The following is a 14996-nucleotide window of genomic DNA, read 5'->3' as shown; positions in this document are numbered from 1 at the left end:
TCTGATACCTAGAACTTGAAAATCAGACTTTCGAGGAAGTGTAGCTCATGTCAGCTATAAATGTTTTGAACTTCAAGAAGATGAATCAGTACGTGGTTTATAGGTAATAAAAATAAATAGTGCATAAGAGTTTAAGTCCATTCCCCTCTCCTGTGGGTCCATACAGCATTGGTTCTGTCCTTTCCTGGTCTTGTGCTGGGAGAATTCTTGTTGGATTTTGGCTAACCAAAGCTGTATTTATATTATTTGCTATCTTTATAACTGTGTTCATTTTCTTCAGGATTTTGCTGTTTGGAGAACTTGTTATTAAATATATATCTGAAAGTGTTAATTACTCTGTTGAAGAAAATTCCCAGCCATTGCTAATGATGTTTCTCTGCAGAAGCTGATAGTTTTCTACAGAATAATTATGAGACTATGAAATTTTGTTGGATTATGAAAGCTACATAGTTGTTATGGTATACAAAAGACAAAAAAATCATTAACTTGCATTATTTTAAGGCTTGATGCAGCACTATTTGCTGGTTGAATAAATGTTCATGCAGTTTTTCCAGACTTGAGTCCTGCCTAAGGGGGAAGGGTGAGGCTGTCAAAGTGTTCAAGAACATAATGAAAGCCGAAGGGCATAAGAGGCAACCTTTCTTGCCCCTCTCCTGCTTGAGTCGGTTCCTGGATGGTTTTTATTAGTTGCTTGCCCATGTTGTCAAAGTCAGGTTATCTTCTAGTTGAGTATACTTGCATTACACATTTCAAATTTTCAGTTCAAAAATACAGGTTTAATAGGCTATTTATTTGCACACAGGTAGTGTGGTGTCTAAATGCTGTGTTTTAGATAAACCTCTCTTTCTAACCCTCTATTGGAATTTCTAGTTATAACTGCTTTTTGCTATGCTATTTTCTGAAAGCTTGAAAAGAATTAATTTCCCAACCAATTTTGAAATTTCCATCTGGAAAATATCTTCTGTCAACGTGGCAGAAAACAGTGTGTGTCCCTGTTAGTTAACTGGTTTTGTGAGCATAAGCATTTGTCAGTAACATGCATGCGTACTTGCAGCAGCAAAACAGGAGCAGTCTCCTAGCAATATTTTGCTGCAAAAACATTATTCTTTTTAAACATTGCAAGAGAAATTGGGTCTTTTTTAGTGCATGGCATTTCGGGAGAGTAGATTTGAAATCCAGCCATCTTTCTCATGTAGAATTGAGCGGTAAAGATGTACTGATAAAAGACCCTGTAAAGTATCGCAGGGGAAAACCCTAGCATGTATTTGCCTTTCAGATTATCCTTATATTCTGCTCATTGCATTTTTGTTGATTCTCAGTTCCATCTATGTGGTTGGTTTTGTCTTTTTGAAGGCAAATGGAGTGAGTCTGAGCATGAGATGCATTTTATGTTAGGAAGCACTAGACCTTTTTGTAGTGACACTGTGAAAATAAGCCACCACCTGCTTTTTGCTTTGTATTGGGGATTTTTTGGTGGGTTTGGTCAAGTGTAGTGTATGTTTCCTGCTTAGTCCATCAATTACAGTATTTTTGGAATGATGAACTGTACCTGGAGACTTACTTGATATTTAATGATGAGTACAATTTCTGTGCGGTAACATTTTAGTAGTTTTTTTTTCTGTTAGCTTCTAAGCATAAGTACTGACCAGTGATCTTAATCGAGCAATAAAATGCCGTAGTCTCCACAGATTTTAATCACATTTGCTCTGACATCCTTAACACTTCATATCTGTTCTTAGTTATAGACTTGTTTTTTAGTTAACTAATATAGTAACCTGCATAATTTAATGAAACATTGATCTGCTTTGGAAAAGGAGTCACAATTACATAGTTGAGCTAACTATGCAGAATAAAACTAACGAGCAAAAAACCATAAAAATACCAGGTTTTCTAAAAATGACTTGTAAATTGTGTCTCTCCAGTAAAGTGAGGAAGATTCTTCTGCTGTTCTTTTTTTTGACGTTTTAGAAACCAAACCAAAAACCATCACTGCAATATTTCAGTAATATGTAAAGCATGTTGAGAGAGGTTTTGTCACAGCTCTGATACAACTTATGAAGACATTTTTAATGAGTCCATGCATGGATATATTTACTACGTAGAATTGTAAAAATGGATTCTGTTGCATCCGAGTTTTATCTAGATGGGCATTTTCGGAAACTTTAGTGATATTTGTAATAAAAACAGGTGACTTATATAGGCATACTTAAAAATCGTCCGAAGTACATAATACCAGACCACCAGGTTTTGCTATGAAGTTGAAAATTGTAGCAAGTAATTTCTGAGATGGTTTTCTGGTTGTGAATTGGAGTGCATTCTTTCCTCGGGGAATACACCAAGAGAATGCTATCACTTGTTATCCAAACACCTTCTGCTATAATTAGAGAGCTAAAATAGATTTTTGTGTTGTTGGTATTTTGAATGGAACTTACTGCAGAAGTTTTTTGAGATTTTTTTTTTTTTTTCTCTTGGCTGTGAAATGCCTTAAGCTAATATTTCAAGCTGTATCTTGAATCACCTTTGACATTAGCATGTATAAATTTGTAGGTTTCCATGGAGGGGGTGGGAAATGCATCTAAGAGCCTAAAACTTAGATTTAAAAAAATAAATTGTATTCTTCTGACTCCTGAGTCTGGCAGGTACAGTATTTTGGTAAGGGTCAGACTAAATTAAAAATCTGAAAAATGAAATCATGGTTGCAACTTCATTAATGGACTTGAAGCAGAAGTATGCAGAAGCAGAATGAACCAGGGATATATTGCTCTAAAGGGGGGAAAATCCAGGGGTTTAAAGTCTTTAACAACAATTTTAACTGCTTATATACACCAAACCCCTGCAAATAATAGTTAAAATTAGTTGGCCTTGTGCTCAGCTGTTTTTACTTGTTGCTATTAAAGTTCTAGTACAGGCTGTTAGCAATTCATGGGATATTTTGTATTTCAGCAAATTCTTTTCTTCAAGGTATTTTGTTCCTCACAGTCGGTGAATTTGTATTTCTGCTGCTTTTTGTAATTTAAAACATTGTGGTATGAAAGATTGCATTTAGAACTTTTACTTTCTCCTGCCCTGCCCTAAGGATAACAGTCTAGATTGAGACTCTTAGCAAGTGTACTGTTTTGTTAATATTTCTATGGTTTTGCTTGAGGAATTGACCTTTGTCATAGCTGATGAAATAGAGTAACCCTATTTCATTTTGAGTGTTAAACATTCTTTCCAAAAACTCTTCTTGTGTTCTGTAAAAACTAATGCCTGGGTGGTTGTTTATTGGTCTCTTAGTGTTTGGGGTTTTTGGGTGGGCATTACGGCATGTGTAGGTAACATAGAGGAAAGAAGAAAACTAAAAAGTTGAAGTGGGCTTTTTGCAAAGAATATCTCGTGCACTGCAACAGGCCTGGTCATTCCTGATCTTACCAGCCTCTTTTCAAACTATTTTAAAGTGGCAAGTGTGAAATGTCTTTGGGTGATCACAAAAAAGAGGAGCTGTAGGAACAGGTCGCAGGCAGGGAAGTGTTGGTGCTGGGTGCTGCGGGGTCTGCTGTGCCTGCCCGCTGTGCTGTCCCTGGGCAGCCCTCCCGCTCTGGCCAGTGCCGTCCCGGCAGTCAGTCCCACCTTGGCAGCCGCTCGTGAACCAGCAAGGAAAGGCTGTTGTCGGTGGTGTGGTGCAGTTGTGACATAGGTGCCACCCTTGAGAAACTTAGAGCTGTATTCATCTTGAAAGCCACAGCTGGGTCATCCGTGTACAACTGTTTAGGAAAGACTCTTGTTTTGTCAGGAAGTATCGCTTCCTTTGCGTTTTTACAGAACAGTATAAGGTTTAAATTTTAACAAAACCTCATTTTCCTATAGTGGAAGCTGTTTCAAGATGTAGCTTTCAAAATAACTTAGAGAACATTTTCTTTTTGTGTTTAAAGGAAGAAGAATAATACGCTTCGAGGCATGAGACAGAAGGATTGGTCTAAATTTGTTGAATTCTTGAGCTCTTATGATTTGTAATGATGTGTCTATTGTTCTAAGATTAAAAACACTAAAAAGTCTGTTTCACTCTTAGTGACTTTCTAAATGGGATTCTTCTCAACTGTTTCTATTTACTGTTTCATTCCCAGTTAAAACTATGTTACAAGGGTTTTGTTTGAGAACTGAACTTAGAAAGTCTGATAAATGTTGTAAACTCTGTCCAGGACTTGGTTGTTTCTCATTAGTTTCTTTTAAAATATGAGTGACCAATATCTAAAAGTGTAGTCTGAAGCCTTGTGTGGAGTTGTCAGTTTTTGCTGTAACTTCAGTTGTTGTTACACTAATGAAGGTACTATTCTGTTTTGTTCCCCAAATAATTGAGGATTTTAGTGTTTAAGTTACATTGGAAAGTTTTAGAAAAGCTTTTTTCTTTTTTTTTTGTTTGTTTTTGCATTTCATAGATTGTTTCCTCTGTCAGGCTCTGCCCCCTTTTTTGAAACCCAGGCTAGCGACCCTTCTTTGATTATGATATGAAAGTGAGTCTTGGTATTTGGGGAGGCAGGGGACTGAATCAAATTCACACTTCAGGCAAGAAATGGCGTTTTATTTATGAAAATGTATATATACTCCTTTAAGACTTCTGTTAAAGGAAACAGATGAATACATAATTTCCTATTTGAACATTTTGAATAGGTAGTCTCCTTTTACTCGGCAGTGTATACAGACCACATTAAGAGAAGCTGAAATGATGAGGTTAGCCTTAACCGATTTAGCATCTATCTTACTTGGAGTAAATGTTTACAGCTGTTTCTTTCTTAGTGGTCAGTGTTTCATATATGAAGTTAGTGGGGAGACTGCTATTTAAATATTTAAAAGTGGGGTATGATTCAGGGGAAGGTGGGATCAAAACCGGGACATACGTGCTTGGCTCAACCAAGAGAGAGACAGCTTGTGTGAGCAGTTATGAATGGGCAGATGCGTGTGTGATGAGACAGACGGTGAGTCAGAACTGAGCCTCTTCTGAAAGAATGCGTTTTGCTCCAGTGTGCTGGGAAAATGAAAACAGAAGGGAGGGGACTGCACCACTTCACTGGGGACTGGTGTTTCCTGGGGGGGGTGAAGCTGGTCTCTTCAGTGGCTGTTGTGAGCGTGCTGATTCATTAGTCAGTGGGTGGTGAGAACTGTGTGCAATCTCTGGGGGAGGAAATGGCTTGGTTGCTTTAGGGAGAAGGAACATTTTCTGTAACTGCAGGATGTGTGGATGGAGCATGCAGATAGCATATCTATAGCACATCAGTTAAATGTCCTGGTGTTGTGAGATAAGGATTTACTAGAGGACTAAAATAGGATGTGAAACTGAGGTTTTGCGTCTTGTGCTCAAGTAAAGCAGCTTTTTTTTTAAAGTCATTGAGAATTGTCCTCTGTCTGCTTCACTATATTCAAATCAAGTTTGGTTTTTAAAATATGAACGAATGGGGTTACAGGAGCCACATCCCTGCCTATTTTTAACAACGAAGCTAATTCCCAGTTAGTTGGACGACAGTGTTGCTCATTTAAATGCAGATGAAAAGAAAATAACAGATTAGTTGAAAGGGTACAAAAAGGAAGGTGATATACACAATATGTTGAAGGTGTGGCACAGGTCTTTGAGATCAAGCCAGCTGGTAGGCGGAGAAAGCACAAGCACAGCCCAGCAACTTAGAGCCTGACATATTCATGCAGCACGTTCTCAAGTTTACATGCGTTTGTGGTGCTGTTCATCCTCCATCCAGATAATCTGTCAGGAGATAAGAGTGTTTACCCTTGGTGGTTGTTTAGTCAGCAAGCTGAATATCTGTTCTAACAATAAAAGCCTGTTTCCAATGTAAAAGTAATATGTCTACTTCTCTTGTTTGAAAAATTCTAATGCTACTTTGATTTGTAGTAGGAGTTTGAAATGGAACATGTAGATTGAGGTGAAATTAAACTTTTGTGTAACAGCCACCTGAACAAAAATTCAGGTGGTATAAGCTAGGAAAAATTGCATATTTCAGTATGTGACAGTTTACCTAGGTCTCAAAATCTAACAAACTAATTAGCTTTGTGCCGGTGTGTGGAAAACGAGGGTGCAGAATGAGGGAGAACTTGTTCTACTCCTTAAATGTGAGTATAGTAATGCTTAACTTAGTTATACAACTGTCTGCTGTCACTGTCAGAAAAGCCATACCTTGTTTGGTTTATAGGATGGACTGTACTCTGAAAGGAGGCAGCTGTGTAATATATCTTTTCCTCTTGTATGTCCCTATAATGGTGTTTCTTTATGTGGCATTAAATTCGTCCACTGAACGTGAAGTTGGTAATTGCCTGACTACCAGCCCCTCCTTCTTCCTACTGCTCCCTAGTGCTTTTCACCTAAGTGTCTTGACTTCCAGGTATTATTATGAAAAGCACCCAGAGCTGTGGGGAGGATTTATAAAATTTAATAAATGCAGTTAATCTGGGGTTAGCAACAAAACCTTGAAAGAGTTATTCTAACAAAGACATACTTACATCTACTTTTGATCAAGTTGTATAGTTCAGTAGTAGTAAGGGGAGAAGTTGGGGTTGTTATAGAAATAATGTGGCTTTTGCCTTTGCTCTCTTACTGTGACTGTCTTAAGGCAACTTTCAGAATAGAGAATTCTGAAAGTTTTTAAAAGACAACTGTGTGCTGGATTTTGAGGTGCCATAACAGATCATGTGCTCATAGACAAGAGCAGTAATTTATTAATTCTGTTAAGTTCGGAAATTGAAACGGAACCAGCTTGGCTTTATCTGAAGAGAAGGAAATAGGTGGTTAAACGGTTTTGGCTACAGTCTTAGGTGGTTTGCGTTCTCCAGAAAGAGGAGAGGGGGAAAAGGAGTCTAAATTCCTTTCTCTAAAATAAAGGAAAAAGCACCAGTATGCTTTATTGTGTGTTCTAATGAGAGAAAAGTTCCTGCATAAGCGCTTGTGGTTTCAATACGAATTATATAAAATTTGAATGATTATATAGTAATTTCAAAACTCAAATATCTTGCTAAGGAATTCATCCTTTCAGAGGTGAAACATGTTTATTATCTGAGTTTCAAAGACCTACTGAATCCAGTGGTGTAAGGCTTTAAGGGCTCTGATTCAGGAGCAAAGGCAGAGTACTTTATCTGAAAAGGTCAGGCTGCATGCCAGTGGTTCACAAGATGCTTTGTCAGCAGCTCAGCTGTTGGTCAGTGTGCTTAGGGCAGATAGTAGACATCAGTAATCACATTGGCTCTGTCAACATGTTTCCTTTTTCCCCTTTGACTTCTGAAGACTTTCACAGAATTTCCAGCGCTGCTCAGGCTTCCAGGTGATGCGCAAGGCATTGCATTTGAAGGGCTGAGCCCTCAGCAGCTACATCTGAGCTACCTACTGTTTGCCCTGAGCTATGAAGTTTGTATATAATGCAGTAGCAGCTGCAGTAACCAAGGCAATTGAGCAGCTGCTGAAATGAGACGGTTAGTGGCAGCATAATATTCATTGTCAAAGAAATGAAACAAAAAATACTCTCCTTCTGGACAACTTGAAAACCTACATTTTGTCATCTGTCGGAAGTCCATGTAACTTTTGATGTCCCAGGCTTTTGTTGTGGGCCAGAAGGATAGGGGAGGCTAGGTGAAAGGTAAACCCTAAATGAAAATCAGCAAAATGCTTGTTTGCTTCTGCAAAAAGTAACTAGCATTAGAATACAGACTGTTTTGTCTTTTCAGACCCATAGTTAGGTTTTGCTGCCTTTTATTTTTTCCTTTTGAATTATTCTGCATTCTTCTTACAAGAGAATGACTTTTGATTCTAATAGCCTCTTTAATTGTCTTTCACTTTGAAGCTAATTAAATGCATCTATTAAATTGATGGTGCGTACTTCGTTTATTTCTTGTGAGATGAACAAGTGAAGGCTGTGCTGAAAGGGAGTAATGTTGTATTTCGTATGTTTGAAATGATTACTCTTGAAATGAGAGTTGTGGGAGGTGGTTTCCTGGTAGTCCACCTCTTACTCATGCTGGTTCTGAGGCCTCTGCTCGCAAAGGCTGTTGGCTGGTAGACCTGCACCCTGCGTAGTGTGCTGTCATCACGGAAGACATAGGTGTGATGGCTTGCACAGCTAGTCTGTGAATCCAAGAACAGAAAACCGGTCTGTGCTCTTCTCAGTGGAGACCCTGCAGCTGATAACAAAGAAGATCTATGCTTGAACTAACCTTTATTTCTTCATTATTGAGCTACTACATATTGTACTAATTTAAAACTTCTAGAGTATGTCACTTCATACTGCAGTGTGATAACTTGTAAAAATCAAGCTCAGGGATCAAATGTGTATTTTCTTTGGCAAGTAGCATTACTTGTTTGTCAGTTATTTGTTGCCTTTCTTCCACTCATGGATTGCCTTTCATGTTGTTCAGTGCTTAATTTTACCAGGACAGCCTTTGCATAAGGAAGGCTTACCTTCTTTCTGTACCTCTTGTATCCCTAAGCCCTTTCTTCTTCTGCTTGAGTGACCTTAGCTGATAAGTGTGGAACTGAGCAAGTAGGCCCAGTTGGGGTGCTTTGAAATGTGCTATAGTGCTAAACATCAATTATACTTTGCTGGCTTGTCAGAGGATGAATTTAGAACTATTAGAGGAGGTGCTGTGTGAAAATTCTGCTACCTAGCTGGGCCACTCCTGAAGACTGAAAAGGCTCAGTAGGATTTTCAATGTCTAGGCAGTCTTTAAATCTGAAGTGGGTGCCAGCCTGCACGGGTGGTTTGCCTCTCTGGTGATTCAACGTAGACAAACTAATTCTGTTCCATGAGGGGTTTTGACTTGCCAAATAGGCTGAAATAACTACTGAAGGTGGATTTTTCTTTACAATTTGGGTAATTCTGCTGTGGCTTGTTTTCGGTTTTTTTAAGACTGATGTCATTAAATACAAGGTGTCAAACTCATTTAGTGTTCTATTTGCTTCTTTTTAAATTTCCTGTGTGGAGATTAATCTCTGGTCTTCAGAAGGGGAAATACTTCTGCTTTAAATGACTGTATCATCTACCATTATCTAGATGTAGGGCCTTAAGCTCATGCATTATTCCTTGCTGCAGCTCAGGGCACTGTGCACATTGGTGCTGTAGATGGGTTTTGATCGTCCGGTGTTGCTTCTTTTGAAAAGCCTTTCACAAATGGCTAGAATAGACACAGGAAGACTTTCTTAATTTTAGCATGGTGTGTATATATAGTGTATTTTACTAAACCCTGACTTTGTAAATTTGAGGAGGACTGAAACCCGTGCTTGTTCTTTGTTGAAAGAGCTCATGTATTGGGGTAAAATACAGTGCTTCTTGGGAGTAGCAAAGCATGTGTTCATTTAACCATTTAAATGTACTGTAAAGCATCCTCCCTGTCTGGCAGCATGCCACTTTGTGACACAAAGGTAAGCTGACAAGAAAAGCGGTTACTTTAACTGAAAGCAGTAACAGAATTTTAACCAAATCCTGGTGCATGCCAGTTTATAAAATGAGAACACAGCTTAAATTTATTCCATCCAGTACAGTAGGCAAAAGTTACAGCACTCACTTGATTAAAATGAGTTCTTGGAAAGGAGGCAGGAGAAGCTGTTAAGTGGAGTCTCATGTTACCAGCTGGTTTGGATGTTCTTCTAAGAATACATACAGAAGCTTCCTGCATCAGTATTTTCATTGTGCAGGCATGTGTGTAAATGCTTTCAAATTCATAGCATGTGTTTTGTTTTTATTTCAGGTGTACTTGAAGGCACCTATGATTCTCAATGGTGTCTGTGTAATCTGGAAAGGCTGGATAGATCTACAGAGACTGGATGGTATGGGCTGCCTGGAATTTGATGAAGAGAGAGCACAGGTAAGACAGTCTGCCCATGGCTACTGTGCCTTTAGACGTTTGTTCTTCTGGAAGGAAATGCACAGTCAGGTAGTGATCACACGTTGTAATTTTCTTGTTTTCTGCCTTCACTTTGAGTACTAATTCCAAAGAAAACTTCCAGTACAGAAGTTCAGAAATACGTGGTTGCAGCTAAGCTAGTATTTTAATTAGATCAAAATATTAGAGGCAGGAATCATCTGTACTTTACAACTTTGTGGGTGATTTAGCACTGTTACTATGCTACGGAGTAGTGAATCTTACAAGTATTTGAAAAGCAATGTCTGTCACTTGTAATAATTTAACTGGCAAGTCTATTCTAGCTGTTTACTTTAGGGTGATTGGGTTTTTTAAGTAGCTTTTTGTTTTATTACATATTGGGGGGGGGCATGAATAAGGTTTTTTCATATGTTCTCTGACAGTGGTAGACTCTCTGCTCTGTTAAGGTATGGCAGCTTTTGAGAACTTACTTCCTATCTACCTACTTCCTACCACCAAAGTGACTGTCCTAGCAGCTGAATCTTTGGACACGCACAAGAACAAAGTAAACACAGATGAAATTACTTTTTAAGTGCATATCCCATACGTACAGTTCGCTTACACAGCTGTAGGGTTCCTTAATTTAGTCAGACTTGAGACAGATCTTAGCTTTTGAGATGTAGCTTGGTAGCAAAGCTACTTAACTGATACTGAAAGGTGCTGCACCAGCTTTGCGTGGGCTTCCACTCAGATCACCTGTCTCTGCAGTGGACAGTAAATTGGATGTAGTAACATCAGGTACCAGAGTTCTGACTTAAAATCTGTACTGTGGTGAACTCAGCAGTTCATTTCTGTAGTTTGATAATTTGGAAGTGTTAGAACTATATGAAGGCATGGTCCAAAGTGCTGCTTAATACAAGGGTTTGTTAAGTATGCAAAGAAAAGAAGAAGGGTGAGCAATTTCCTGCAGCCTTTTTTTCCTCCCCAAGTTCTGTACTGGTACTCCAGCAAATGATTCTTAATAATTTACTCTGTACCTGTATATAGCCATTTACTCCTAACTTCTCTCTGAAGACTTCTTCTTTCACCCAAGACCATCATGACTTCCCCTAACTTTTCTGAAAACTTGAGTAATTCACTTTGAACCACTGTTGAATGTCTGCTAAGTGGTAACTCTTGTCTTTTTCATCTTGATAGCATAATAAAACTGGGGCTTCCTTTATCTCCTTCCTTTTGTTCCCTTAAACTCAGGGACCCAAAGCAACTCACTCATGTGAGTAATTGAACTGGTTTGAGTGACACTGGTGATTCCCTTTGTCTGTCTTTGTTACACCTTGTGTATGTCATACATATAGGTCATTTTTGCAAAAATTTAATATTCACACAAACTGTTTGTTTTTCCAAGTTACCTTTACTTTCCCTTTGTGCCCTCTGGGGGGTTGCTTCTGGCAGTTGTGCACTGGAACTGATTTAAATAAGGATGCATTTTCTGTTTCCACTGTGTGCCTCATTCTCAGCCCTCAGTTCCTTGGGGTTTCCCTTTTAGTCCTTCCACAGCCGCAGTTGGTCACTACATAACAAGTAGGAACCCTGTGATTCCACCTAAATACCAAGAGCACCCCTCTATTCTAGGCATGTGGAACTGGAGGGCATATTGACTAATTTGTTCAAGAGCTGGAAGCATTCAAATCAAATTTTATATGGAGATATGTACAGTTACAAGCTTTGTGGTGCCTTGCCTTTCGCTAACTTAAGAAACCAATTTGCACATTAATGAGATCATGTTATTGTGACTATGTTCTGGGTTAAATAGAAATACTTTGTGTCAAAACAGTGTCTTTGAAATAGTTACAGCCCTGCATGCTTTCTTCAGGATGCCTAGAAAAAGAGGGTATGCTACTCTGAGAATAGTCCTGCCACCTTTTGTTAATCTGGACGAAAAGCCACAGAAATAAGCTTTTACTTGAATGCTACTATTTGCTGTGGCATTCACTTCTTCCAAAGCTGGGTGTCGGCATTTTGAGCTAGCTAAGGTCCTGTTGCAGCAGTGTGCTCTTTGGAAAGAGTAACTGCTGTGGACTCCCATTGATTAGGAGGCCATTAGACTGTAGGGTCTTATACAGCAAGGTCAAATGTAGACCCCTGAGGACTGTGCAAGATAAATCCCAAGGTTCTTGATCTATTAACTTTTAAGCTTGATACATAACACTAAGTCACATGACTTCTGAACTGAGAGGAGACTGATTTGAACATGTGCTCAGAAGGAGATAGTGTCACTCTTCCAAAATTGCATAGTTCCTGAAAAAAGTAGGCACCCTTCCAAAAAGGGTGGTCAGGTGATCTGTGGTTTCAGTTTTTCTCTTCTTAATTCCCCGATAAACATTCTTGCATGCTCTTGGATTATTTTAGTTTCCCGATTGGTATATGCTGTCTTGACACTTAAGAATTCCTTTTTGTTGTCTTCAGAAAGTGTTTGCGCACGAAGCACGTGATTTATTCTGTTGCGGGGGGGCGGGGCTTGTGACGGGATGTATGCATGCTTTCAGGTGGTAGTGCTTTCTTGAGTTTTGAGTACAGGGTGCTGAGCTGGATATATTACACAGTGTGGTTCTACAGAGATACGTTTGCATTGAATTACAGGTGTGCAATTTGTTTTCAGTTTGTGCTTCTCAGCGATTACAAGGAGGTCATCGCTCATCTCATTTGCTACAGTAGTAGTACCTAAGAGTTCCCAGTGTCATAAGGCTCTATACAGACACAGAGAAGTAGCTGCACCCTTGTATTTGTTAGTATTGTAAACATTTGGGCAATCTTTTATGTTCTTCAGTGTCCTTTTTCCTATATCTGTCATTTTGCTTCCTTTTAAAAACTGGCTAGTCACAGTTCACCTAACTGCTGACCTTGATCCCAAAATAACACTGATGTCAGAATGGGTTTAAGTGCCTCATACTATGCAATGTAGTGCCTGTGGTACCCACTGTCTTTTGTAATAAGAAGTCCTGTTGGCATTTACACACACCCTCATATGCACCCCTTACTCCCATTTTCTGGAAGGCTTGCCTTATACAAATGTAACGCTCTTGCATTTTCCTGTCTCTTACCATTTCTTACTAACTAATACTGGGATAGGATAAAATTTTTCTTCGCTGACGCACTTTGGAAATTATACTATCCTTCACCAGGTCAAAAAATATTTTAGGAAGAAAAACCACATGCATGACAATAAAGTACTTTAATTGTAACTTTTAAGCTAGTGTTCTTTCTATTTAATTTGCAGCCTGTTAATATCTTACTACTAAGCAGTCTTACTTTTTGTTATTGGAGGCCCTGATTCAGCTGTTTGTTCAGACTTCAGTGGACTAACACACACAAAGCTCTACATATGTTCTTGAATATATTCCCCATTGGGGGCTGAAATTTCCCTGGATTTGACATTTATCTTGTCATTAAAAGACTGTTTCTGTCTTCAGTACTTCAGTATGTCTTCTGTAATAGACGATTCTTGCTATGTAGATTTGGTAGTTACAAATGGTTGTTCTCAAAAAGTCTTTTCCTACCAGGCTGCTGGAGGGGGGGGATATGTGTATGAGTGGGGGTGTGTTTAAGCTTCTCTGGTTTTGTGTGTTTCTGGGTTGGGGGGTTTGTTTTGCTCTGTTCTCCTGTTGATATGGCTCATGTTTTGCCGCTTCTTCCTTTTCTTAGTAGATTTATACCAGGAGCATTTTTATTGATTAAAACTAAGATGGATAAATGACTGGGTCTCATACAGCCAAATTCGTTAGGCTATAATTACTAGATTTGAATGACACTTGAAAAAAAGTTTGTTAAATTCCTGTTGTTCAAGATCCTGAGACATTAGTTAACTAAATTTCTGTTACAACACATCACCAGGAGTAGAGCAGGATTTTTCTTTTTTACCTAAAAAAATAAGTTCTGATGCTTCGTTCGTGTGTCGTGTCCCCGTCCCCCGTCCCCCCCCCCGACATTAGTAAACCAGTGTTTCAGCTGTCAACAGTGTGTTCATTCTGGATGCCAACATACTGATTCTTTTCCTGTTAATTTCTGATTGGTTTCTTCTGGTTATGACCATTTTTCTAAAATACTCTGTCTGAGGTTATATGTTTGCCTTTTATTTCATGACCACTTTAAATGATGGTAAAATGCAAAAATCTTTCATTAAAAAAATCTGCTTTCATTTAAGTCTGTTTAAACAAGACATACATAGCTTTTGTAAATTAGAAATAAGGCAGCTTTTCTGTAGTCATCTGGGAGACAAGCTTATCTTTTATCTCTTATGCTTCTGCATTATTAAGCACAAACTTACTTTCCACTGTCTGACCTTGGTTGCTATGCATTGCGTGAACATTAAGATAGATATAAAGGGCCAAATTCTACTCTTAAAAATAGTAGGTAGTGTTAAAATGTTATCTTACTGGCAGCTTTAAACATTGTCTTTCAACATAGCTTTCTGGGGACCTGGCCGTGCGGAGTTACTGACTGACAGATGTTTGTATTTAACTGTGTTAGGCCACAAGGGGCACTCATTCACATCATTTCACAAAGTAGCTTTAGGGTGCACAGTTGTGCCGATGGCAAAAAAAGCAATTTAACGTCCTCTCAGACTAGGGATGCTTTATCTTAAACTAAAAAATTTATGTGCTTAATCCCTTGGTATATTAAAATTTAGTTAGGCTTTCAACATGTTTATGTCCTCTAACAGTCAAGGTGAGGATTTCTTTTTAATAAAACTATCAACTTGAAAATAACATTTGTGTATACATGGGAATCATAAACAGAGTTAGTAGTAATTACAGCTGAGGAGTTATGAGGAGGAAGAGCTAATATAGTTTATCCCTCACTGTTTTGTGGGACCTCTTTAGACTTGACTCCTCCATTCTGAACATTTTAAAATTCTGGTGGGGAGCAGAGCCATCTATTTTCATTCTGAGCAAAATATGTGCTAAAAGGTCTCTTAAGAGAAATAATTTGTAACCCAGTTAATAATGGCTTACATATTAATAACACTTTATTTAAAACCTTTTCTAATAGAAAATATGGTTTAAAGGAATTTTTTTTTTTGAGCATTAATTTATTAAATCTATTCCTGTGCATAAGCCATTGTTGAAAATAAACAACAGGGCTGTTGAAAACCTGCAGGTTTCTTCTGA

The 14996-nt window shown here is 38.5% G+C and overlaps 1 protein-coding gene across 3 annotated transcripts in view; it reads left to right on the top strand.

Moving 5' to 3' along the window:
- CBFB (core-binding factor subunit beta) overlaps positions 1-14996 on the top strand; it is a 44460-nt gene that overhangs the window by 13491 nt on the left and 15973 nt on the right. For all 3 annotated transcript variants that reach the window (XM_069793755.1, XM_069793753.1, XM_069793754.1), the window contains one exon: positions 9715-9831. In XM_069793755.1, the coding sequence (XP_069649856.1) occupies positions 9715-9831 (117 nt within the window). The remainder of the gene's footprint in view (positions 1-9714; positions 9832-14996) is intronic.

This window comes from Haliaeetus albicilla, chromosome 10 (assembly GCF_947461875.1).
Source record: "Haliaeetus albicilla chromosome 10, bHalAlb1.1, whole genome shotgun sequence".
Lineage (NCBI taxonomy): Eukaryota > Metazoa > Chordata > Aves > Accipitriformes > Accipitridae > Haliaeetus > Haliaeetus albicilla.
Note: the sequence above shows the minus strand (reverse complement) of the source record. Positions and strands in the feature narration are given on the sequence as shown.